The sequence below is a fragment of the Gavialis gangeticus genome, unplaced genomic scaffold (genome assembly GCF_001723915.1).
Source record: "Gavialis gangeticus isolate Ggan-Ray unplaced genomic scaffold, GavGan_comp1, whole genome shotgun sequence".
In the NCBI taxonomy this organism is placed as follows: Eukaryota; Metazoa; Chordata; order Crocodylia; family Gavialidae; genus Gavialis; species Gavialis gangeticus.
Window position 1 is genome coordinate 4,250,304 of NW_017729034.1, and position 11,065 is coordinate 4,261,368.

At 44.0% G+C, this 11,065-nt stretch overlaps 1 protein-coding gene across 1 annotated transcript; it reads left to right on the forward strand.

Annotated features, from left to right (window-relative positions):
* Positions 1-5,904: 5,904 nt before the first annotated feature.
* TIGIT (T-cell immunoreceptor with Ig and ITIM domains) lies at positions 5,905-10,619 on the forward strand. Its single transcript, XM_019526664.1, has 5 exons — positions 5,905-5,993; positions 7,236-7,258; positions 7,860-8,180; positions 8,981-9,090; positions 10,383-10,619. The coding sequence occupies exons 1-5, from the start codon at positions 5,905-5,907 to the stop codon at positions 10,617-10,619; spliced, it is 780 nt and encodes a 259-aa protein (XP_019382209.1).
* The last annotated feature ends 446 nt before the right edge of the window (positions 10,620-11,065 follow it).

Genomic DNA, 11,065 nt, shown 5'->3' on the forward strand with positions numbered 1-11,065 from the left:
TCTTACAAATAGTAATTTATACCCTAATTATACAACAAACTGATGATGTCCCCTGGGTACAGACCTGTGGATTCTGTCCAAAGGAATAAAACCCAGTAAACCAAGTGCTAGGTTAAAAAGGTAATCGAATATTCTCCTGCAGTACCACTTATAAATGGAGGGAAGCGGTGTGACTAAAATGATGAAGAGGGATTGGAATGGAAAGTCACTCCTAGGGTCCTCAGTGCTTGTTCTAAAGACCACTTTGGGTGGAAAATAAGGTGAACATGCTATGGACTTACCCTTGTGCATGTGCAGCCTTAAAAATAACTATTTACTATATTTACTCTAATACAAGATAAGGATAATTAGCACATGGATCATTTGTGGAGGGGTAACTGGAGTCAGGGCAGTCCCTAGGGGGGCGTGAATCAGGGTGACTGCACCAGGCCCTGCCCTCCCCACCCACTGCTGATGCCACCACGCTTCTTCAGGTCGGGGGTCTGGATTGGAGCAGGGGTGGGGCCCCGCGTGGGCTGATTTGCCTTGGGCCCTGCACCCTACTCGGGTCAGCTCTGGCTGCAGTACACTCACATACTGAGCAGTGCTGAGCCTTGGGATCACCATTGCTTTAATTGCTGTTGACTCTGCTGGGACCTATGCCAATGAGCCTGTTGCATTTGGACCAATATCTTACACTGTTTGCACTCTTGTGGGCTAAGATCGAATGTAGGGAGTACCTGAAGTTCCAGACTAAAAAGCCCAGGATTGGAGGATGCTTACCTATAGTATCTGGGGGCATCTGAACCCCAAGACCTCTGGGGTTTGGATACCTGTATGTAGGATGTCTGCCAATGGATTTGGGAGTATCTGAAGTCCCAGGGTGAGAGGTCTGGGATGCTCACCAGTTGTAGCCCCACCCTGGTGTTTAGAACAATTGTGTTCTGCCTGCTCAATCAATAGACTTTTTTGGAACAATTAAGTTCTGCTCAATCAATGCGATTTGGAACTGATTTGGCTAATTTGACCTGGAGAACAAAGTATATATATAAAAGTAGGTACAAAAGTTGTTGCTTAAAAGCATATTTGTTGAGTACTTTTACTAAAACTTGCAGCAATTTCAAAAAAGGTAACATGCATCAATAGTGGATGAATTAAGCCTACGGGTACCTGTAGTAATGTTCTTATATGTAAATGACTACAGGTATGTTTACTTACTTTCATGTGCTCAGGGAGAACAGAGTCTGACAGTACAGAGGTGGGGGGAAGGGACTGCAAGAGGAAGAAGTTGGGGGAGGCAGAGGGCAAGAGGGGCTATCTGACCCAAGATCTATTTTCCCTGCTGTAACAGTGGAAAGGGGACAAATTCAACACAAACCTCCAATAATTAGATTCTATACCTGGAAAATTATAATAAATTTATACATTTTCCACATATAGAGTCTAATTATTGGAGGGGGGACGGTCATCTTATCTTTGGAATTGACTTAGATTTGAGTAAAATGCAGTAGTAGCTCAATAAATTGTTAATGCAAAGCCAAGTGCAGGCAAAATAAATAGAGCTTGAATCTGTAGATTTGAACCATCATCTTGTCATGCATGTAAAGACCACGAAATGTCTGGAGACTAATAAAAGCTGTTGAAGTAAAATGATAGGTCCGATCATATTTAGTAGAAAAATCTAGTTAGTATGCAGGGTGCTCCCTTTAATGATTGTTTAAAGGGCACAGGAACATAGTTAACAAGAAAGAAAATTAAAAATAGGAAAAGTTGAAGTGGCTGTTTATTTGTAAACACATGGAGGGAGGGAGGGAATGATACAGATCCCAGGGGGTGACAGCCCTTGTCATAACAGAGGGTAGGGAAATGCGTTGTAGTATGTATGATTTATATCACAATAGCACTTGAAGCCTTACTTGAGATCCTCTCTGTTGTGCCAAACACTATGTGAACACAATGAAGAGGAGGGACTTATGAGGAGAGGTTGAGGGAAATGGGCTTATTTAGTCTGGGGAAGAGAAGACCGAGGGGGGATTTGATAGTAGCCTTTAACTACATGAAGGATGGCTACAAAGAGGATGGAGCTGGACTGTTCGCAGTGGTGACAGATGACAGAACAAGGAGCAACAGTCTCAAGTTCCAGCAAGGGAAGTTTAGGTTGGATATTAGGAAAAACTTTCTCACTAGGAGAATAATAAAGCACTGGAACAAGTTACCTAAAGAAGTGGTGGAATCTCCTTCCTTGGAGGTTTTTAAGGCCTGGCTTAACAAAGCCCTGGCTGGGATAGTCTAGTTGGGGATGGTTCAACTTTGAGCAGGAGGTTAGACTAGGTGACTTCCTGAGGTCCCTTCCCACCCTAGTTTTCTATAATTCTATATATGCCACCACCCACTTACAGTGCCCCTCTGCTGTCTTTGATGGACAGACCGGGAAATCTCTATGTGACAGAACACTGCTCTGACAACAGCTGCAGGAAGAGACAGACACAAGCCACATGGGTAGCTGTTTTCAGACAGCAAACTTTTAAAAACTGATTTGAACAGGAAATTGGAGAACAAGAAATCATCCACAGGCTGGATTGTGTTAAGTATGGTTTATACAGGAGCTATGGATTCTTACCCCATTACTTGGGTTAGCTTTGGTGACTCCTTTATTCCTCTGGGTTTACTGCTTGTTTGCTTGTCTCTCTCAGCACTGTCCCCCTCTTCCCTCTCCCTGCATCTCTCCCCCCCACTTCATTGTCTTTTGCATTCTAATTTCTCTCTCCTTCTTATACTCGGCTTTCTGCCCATCCTTTCACAGCATCTGATGAAGTGAACTTCAGCTCACAAAAACTTGTGCTATCTATATTTATATTTATATCTACCCTGGTTAGTCTATAAGGTGTAAATTTCCCCTGCCTTCTTCATGGTTCAAAAGTCAGGATCTTATGGTCAGTCTTCCCTTCTGTCTGCCACTGGAAATTACCATTGCATGAGCAGTCATAACTTGTCAACACCATAAACAGTCGTGCTGCTGCAGCGCCTGCGTTCTGAACAAGCTGTCATCACCAGTGGAAGCATAATGGTGATTCTCACAGACGTAGTTGAGCAACAGCATAAAAAACTTCTTGCATTTAACACAAAGTGGAAAAGTGGTGTGACAGTTTTCAACCACTTCTGTCTCCAGCACACATTTCTCTAGGCTTTGCTTGGTCAGGCTTCTGAGAGTTATCGGAGCGTGAAGGGCCAAGAGCCTGAGGAGGCAGGGCCGGCTGGCTGTGGTGTTTCATCTATTCTCAGCTGTCAGCCTTTGGGGCACATTACCAGCCTTGGGCCTGGAGTTTGCTTGGATCTGGCTTGAGAATCAGGAAGATGTATGCAGCTAGCCCCTTCTACCCATTCTGAACCCTAGTTCCCCAACAGGAATTGCCTCATAGTCTCTCCATACCATGACTTGGCACACTGAATCAACAGAGGGACTTAATTTGTGGCCAGTTTGCCAGAGTCTCTATGTGGCTGTGATAGCAACCAGAAATCTGTGCAATTGCAACAATAGGTGTTGTTGCCAGGCCTGGCTTGCTTGCAGCTAATATGCCCAGCTCCTTGCCACCCCGGAAAACCACAGCTAAGTCATGCTTGGTGTCTGCAGTAAACAAGCACATGAAGCTTAGCAGCACCATGACGAAAAAGTGTCCAGATGTGCACATAGGACTCGTAAGAGAATTTTGAATGCTGTGGAAACATTTCTTATGTGGTCAGCAGTACTTGTCTGCACTTCCCTTTGAAACACAAAAAATATTTTGCTCACATCAAGAGATTGGTGTGAATGCTTTGGCAATATACTCAGTGATGGGTTGTGGTTATGACACTGAGGTGGGGAGCTACTCTGCAGACTGCAGTGTCCTGTGGTGATACTCAGGCTAGTTTTGAAGGAGCAGGTAGCAAATTACTGCGCAATAAGCATCTGCATTTGTAGACAGTGACACTTGTTAGGTCTTGCATTTGCAGGTAGCAAATGTACTCATAATTAGAGCAAATTACTGCGCAATAAGCATCTGCACTTGTAGACAGTGACACTTACTATGCACTAATTAGCTGTAAATTTGAGTAAAGTGTTTCATGTAGATGCGTGCAAGGGTACTTCAGTGCAGGGACTGCCTGCCGGCTAGCCCTACACTGGAACACTTACATACCTCAGGCAACCCCTTCACAGCATGTTGAGCTGGGCCAAAGCAACCCCAGCCTGCTCCAAGCATCCAGAAGCACTGTTAAGAGGAGGCAGACCACATCTTTTGCTGTACCTTTGACCTGGTGGTCTTGGTACTTATTCCTGGTTTACTCCCTCCAGAGTCAGAATTCAGCTTCCCTCTAGGGGATATAAGCCAGTAGCTGACTCAGTTCTTTGATGAATTCAGGACATTTTAAATGAAAGTACGTTTTTTAGGAACTCTATAAGGAAAAAAGAAGGGAAAAAGGAAGGTGTAAGGCTGGTTCATCAAGTTTATGGGAGCGTAAGCTAGGATGAAGTTACACATGACACTTAGAGTATACTAAGGGCACTTAAAATGAGACTATCCACACATTAAAACTTGTTAACTCATATGAAGTGCTCTCTGAGAATCTCAAAGTTATGCCACTGCAGGTGAGGGTTAACTCTGGACCGTGCTACCTAGCTAATATTAGGGTAACCAGTCTGCTGCACAGAGATAAAACAAACCATTTGAAGTCCTCCACCATCCCAAGATGCAGCACTCGCAGCCCCCTCCACCCAAAGCAGTAACAGAGCCCACGTGTCCTGGCTCCTAGCCAGGCCTTTGCTCACAGCCCATAGCAGCAAGTCAAAGCTGTGCAGTCAAGAAATGGTATTACCCCTTAATGTGCAACTGCTCACAGCACATTCTAACTTCAACACTGCTTAATCCTCCACAGCTTTACTAAAGTCTAAGTTGCACCAACTTAAATTCTCCCTTATTTCCTAGCTCACCTCTGATTTGATAAGTGCATTTTATGAGTGTTCTTCTGGAGCTGGCGATGAGAAATGGCTATAAAACCTCACACTTTCTTTCTCCTTTTTCTGTTATGGTTCATTGACTTCCTGGGCCCCCTAGTCTCTGAAAACGAAAAGCTACACAATGAGAGAAGACTGGCAGAATCTTCAAGCGAAGCCCATGGTTTTCATTCTACTTTTGTCATCCTCACCTCATATCTTTTAGCACAGAACAACATATCAATACAGCCACTGCTTTTTTCAAGGAGGACTGGAGAAAGGGCAGATCAAGAACTACCTGTCTCATGTTATGTGGTCTTACTTGTATCCTCTCTTTCTGTAAAACAGGAACTGCTAACAGACATCACATACTTGAACAGCAAAGGTTTTTACATCAGCTTCCTTGAAATGCCATATATTTCAGCCTTTGTGTACTAATGATGCTAGCACTGCCTTGATGCTCTGTGGAAATCTAGGGAGTAGGTAGTGATAAACTCCTAACCATCTCTTGGAATTATGAGTCTTCCTTGTACTAAAACCTCCTACCAATTTGGAAATTAGGTCTGTAGATTATTTTCCTTATTTCTTAAAAATCAGCCTGGTCTCCTTTGACTCTTTCCCTGGCACGTGGTCTCCAGGGGAAACTGTCTTTTTCACCACTGTTGCTAAATTGGAAATTCAAGTAAATTCACAACCGAGGCCAATCTGTGCAGGGCACCAGTGCACTATGATTATTTTAGAGAGCAACCACCATCTTTCCTGCTATTCTGTAGTTTTTAAGATAGATTATTAATTTGTTAATACAAAGCCACATTGAATACCTATATTTAGCTATGATATTAGAATGCATGTAGAAGCATTGCATTCCTTCTAATCTGTGTGACCTCAAGCAGGGAAAGGTGTGGGGTGGCTTCCAATAACTTTGAGCCTCCAGATCCATGATTATTTCTCCGAGTATGCGGATGGGAGAACTGCATTGTGAATTGCATTCTCCTTCAGTAAACCAGCTGCAAGACAGGCGTCATCCTCCTGAAACTTTGGAAGGGTAGGGTAGTAGCTAGCCTGTCTTTTACCCATGACAAGCCTTTCTGGGACAAGGATGACTGGCCACAGTAGTAACAGAAAGACTTATGTTAGCATTAAATGCTTAATGCAACTCACTGATCCCTTTTAAGAAGGAGATTTTGTTGGTCTGAATTGGTTCTAGGGTGGTGTTTCTGGAACTTCATTTTGATCTTCTGAATCTAATTAACAGAAAAAGGAGATTTTTTTTCTGTCATCATAACAAAATTCCCTTGTACACCTTACAAACACACAAGGACAGGAAGCCTCAATAAGGTACTTCTGCTCACAGATGGGTATTTTGAATCACCTCCTACTGTGCATTTCAAGTGTAGCCACTGTTGGGTGTTTTGCGTTACCTTCTCTGAAGCCTTTTCTCCGCAGCCTGTGGTTTGCGTTGCGTAGTCTGAGTTCCTCTTCCCCCCTGAAGGCACTCTCCCCTCTTCAGCTCCACTCCCTACCTCAAGTGCTCTTCTTCAGCAGTTGCATTTCTGCAGCTGTGCCTGATTTGTGAGCAAGTGACAGAGCCAGCTGTACCTCACAGCCAGCATGGGTTGCCTTCTTTTCCTGGGGCAGATGCTCATGTACACGGTCAGAATCTTCATCCTGCCTGTTTCAGGTACTGTCCTAGCAGTATGGCTCCATGCAAGTGAGAGCAAGGACCTACGAGTCAGGACATCTGTGTCCTAGCCCTAGAGCTGCCAATCATTTGCTGTGTAAACTTGCACAAGTGAACTGAGCACTCTGTGCAGCTGGAATTGGGCAGAAAGAAATGTACTATTTTCTTGGTGTTGGGTCGCTTTTCTTTTGTCCTTCAGTTGCTTTCTTTTTCTTTTTTAATTTTAGCTTTACTCGTTATAGGAATTGCATTAAAAGAATACAGCCATGGGGCTGGCTGTATCCCAGCTATTGATGGAATTAATGACATCCCACTCCAGCTATTGGAAAACAGATCTTTTCAAATTAACTTGATATTTTTGATGGAATTGTTTGGGTGGCTCATGGTAATCATATTGATAAAATAGACTCGCCCAAGGCATTTGGCATAGGACCAAGTGATATGTTGGTTGAGAAATTAGAATTCTAGAAAATCAGCATGGCCATGAATTAAATGGATTAAAACCTGGGTAGCTGATGGATCACAAAATGTAAATAATAGGAAATGGGGAATTGTCTTCAAGCAGATACGTATTTTAAGTATTGCTTTTCAGCCTTATGTTTTTAGTAATGGTATGGAAGAGAACCTAAGTAAAAATTACTGACAAAGCATGCAGATGGCCAAGAGACTGGGGGAGCAGTAATTAATGTGAAGGGCAAGAGACTGACAGAGTGATCTGGATTGCTTTGTAAATGGGATGCAAGCAAACAAGATGTGTTTCAGTATGCCCAAATGTAGTATATACATCTAGGCTATACCTGCAGGATGTGACCATCCAAATAATTTGGTTTCTTCAAATTTCTATAGCAAAGAAGGCAGGATAATTTCAGTATGGATTTTAATACGAGTACGTGTCTCTAAAATTTCCAGGGAGCTTTGCTTGTAGCAAGTGGTTATGAAGCCATAGAAGAGCATCCAGTCTCTTGTTAGCACTCAGTCCTGGGCTTCTATTCCTAAATTCACACAAATCTCATCCCTGCTCTCCTATGCCCATCATTACTTCATGTAAAAGAGTCACTTCCCTCCCCCCACCCCAAGTTATATTTCTTTTCTGATGGATTTTTGATTCTTTCCTGTGAGTACACGGACTGCGGTTAAGCAGAACCAACTTTCCTTCTCACAGGTCTTGGAAAGGAGCCTAGACTGCAATCCTATCCTGACAGTAATTCTGGTTTGCTTTTTTTCCCAAAGGCACAGCTGAGAATATCCTAATAGCTGGGAATATTTCGGCATCTGAAAACAGCAATGTCACCTTGCAGTGTCACCTGTCCATGACCAACATCACTGTGTCACTGGTAACCTGGGACCAATGCAACCAGGTCCAGCTTGCAGTTTACCTAAACAAAGACACAGGCCGTGTCCAGCCAGCTTTCATGGACAAGATATCACTGGCAGCAGAATATGGGATCATTGTTCACTTACTGGGAGTCAATGATACAGGGGATTACTGCTGTAAGTTTCACACCTTCCCTGATGGGCTATATGAAGGCAGAGTGTCTCTGGAAATGACAGGTGAGTCCATGAAAGCCCTCATAATTCAGATTTATGGAGGATAGGTCTAATATTCACAGGTGACTTAGGTTCAGGTCCACAAAGATACTGAGGTACTCTATGTACTCAGGCCTTAGAGTAGGTCTACACAGCGCAAAGGCAGCTCTAGTAGGAAGCTATAAGTTATGTGGGCTCTAGCTCCTGACTTGAAATCTGTAGAGTGCTTATATTAACCTCTAATGCACAAGGCTAAGCTGGGAGAATCAGCATGGTGCCACATTGCACGGTGGCCCCTACATCTCTTTTTAAGGCTGTTTGAAAGAATTTTACTATTCATCTATAACTGAAGAGTTAGCACCATTGAAAATACCATCTTTCTTTCCTTGAAGATAACATATTTTTCAGGCGATCATGCCAGAAGTTGTATATATTTAACATGTGTGTAGGTGTGCACCAGTTGCCTCTACTGGTTTAAGACTTTCTGGTAGGTACAGCATTTAGCAGAAGTACCCCTTCTCACTGAGCAGCTCTGCTTACATGGCCATTCAACTTCTTAATGTACTAGCCTTGGCTTGATGCAGTCTAACTTAGATTATTATATGTGTGGATTATTAAATGTATTTATGTTCATCTCTTATTATCTCAAAACTAAAGGGAGAACCTGAGGTGCTGAGGACTTGATAGTTTAAGATGAAATCCATTGGAGGAATAAAACATAGGGCAATTCCTTATATTTAACGGTGTTACTTCTGTGTGTAGTAGGTGGGGGGACTATGTGTCTCATAAACAACTCTCTTTAATGCATGTTTGCCTAATTTCAGCCTCACCAAAGGAGACTGCCCTTGGGAATATCCTTCCGTACGTAATCATCTGGCTGATAGTGGGAGTTTTCCTCATAACATGTTTCATAGTGTGGATCCTCAAGAGGAAGGTACTGAATCTGACTAAGGGCCCTAGAGCCCCTTTGATCCCTCACCTCTGTTTTTAATACTTATTGAACTTTTAGTCGCATAGAGTGGGGTTAAACACTGATACAGGGTATCCTTGATGAGTAATACAGAATTTTTTGAGACCCATTTTTCCTAAATTCAGCAATCAATGAGCATTACTTATTGCTCTTGTGAATGTGGTGACCTCTAACCCAACCTTTTCCCCCATAGCCTTGGGTGCTTTCCTGACTAGCTGCATTTAAGTCCTATGCTGAAAAATCTCCACAGCGTAGGCAACTAGTCATCTCAGAGTCCTGGTAAATTGGCATACAGCTGAGTATGTGGATATTGCTATGGGCCACGATCCTTCTCAGCTAAGCATATGGACACTGATGACCACCTAGGTGCGCTGGGGTTGAGTGTGAGAGAACTGCTTGTGTTACCCACCTCCTGCCTGTGTGTAGAGTACCCTGGATCCTGCTCCCAGTCCCATAGCTCAATGTAAAAGCACATCATACATCCCCTTGCCAAGGGTGATTCAGGTTCCCACCAGGGCTGAGTGGGAGGGAAGCTTCTCAGAGCTGGCTGAGTATGGGTGTATGTCTCATGCTCCCCTTTCCTTCCAGCCCCTTGCTAAGAGTATGTTTCACACTCCACTGAATTGAGAATGTCTTAGCCATTCTTCCTTGCCCTGCTCCTGTGTGAGGCTGTCTCGGGGTCTCCGCACATGCCACTAGCTAATACCAGTCTCTCTTGTCTAGGTGTGAGAGTGTATCAGTTTCCCTCATCCCCTAAGTGTAAGGCCTCATTTTATGGGGCCTGCAATATCTTTGCTACTGGTTAGGAGGGATCAGCTTTCCTTCAGTGAGTCTTTTTTTCCCAGTGGAGTGGAGGGCAGGTCTAACAGATCTCCTCCTCACCAGCTAAGGGAGAGGTTTCTTCTTAGGGGTCCTCCACCACACCTAGTATGAGGGAACATCTGAGGGCCTCTCCACTCCCATTCTTCTCCTTACTCCTCCAACACAATGCTTCCTCAACTCTCCCCTGGGGAAAAAAAGGTGCAGTAATGGTTACAACCCCATATATGAATCCTGCCCAGACTCCATGGGGGTTTGGACCTGCATGCAAGACTCGCCTGAGGATGAGAGCAGCCAGCTTGCCAGTTCCAGAGCCTGAAGTCCTCTGATCGGCACAGTCTGAGCAGCAGTTGGCAAACATTTCTTCGGGCATGGCCATTAGATCTTCTTTAAAATGATTGGGAGAAGAACTTAAGTGGCTTTTCTTTGTTTTGTAGGAAAAACCAAAGATCCACATGCCTCCCCGAATTATGCACAAAGCCTTCTTGAAAAGCAGCCGGCATGATAACCACTCACAGGGCCCCATCAGAGCCAGCATGGCACAGGAGGTGGTGGCCTCCACCAGCAGCATGCGTACTCAGGAAGATTCTGATGGTGGCCATGAATATTTCAACGTCCTTCAATACAAAAGCCACAAGAGCAGCAGCACGAGTGCTGTGGTACAAATACACTAATGGGGAGAGGACAAGTGTTTGGCTTTAGAGAGATGCTGCTTTCCTACACCTGACCTCAATGTCTATTTTTCCTTCTCTCAAGGCCTATAAAACTGTTTTGGAGAGAGGAAGAGGGGCGGGGAGGATGGGTGTGAATGTTGCAGGATGTACAGTGAGCTATTGATAGATAGTAAGTTCTGAGGTGGGACTAGGTGGACTAGAAATGGACCTTTTACCTTCTTCAAAATCCACCCCAGGCTGCTTGTGACCAGAAGCTGTTACTGACTGGACTCCATGAGGGTGTCAGACCAGTTTCTAAAAAGAACAGATCATTACAACTAAGGGAAAAAATGGCTCAGCTGAAAGGCCACATTGTGATTGAGTCACATATCTTAAATTCTCTTCTCACCCCAGGATATGGGGTCTTTGGGCAGGGCTGAGTCACACTAGCGGAAGAACGTCTATGG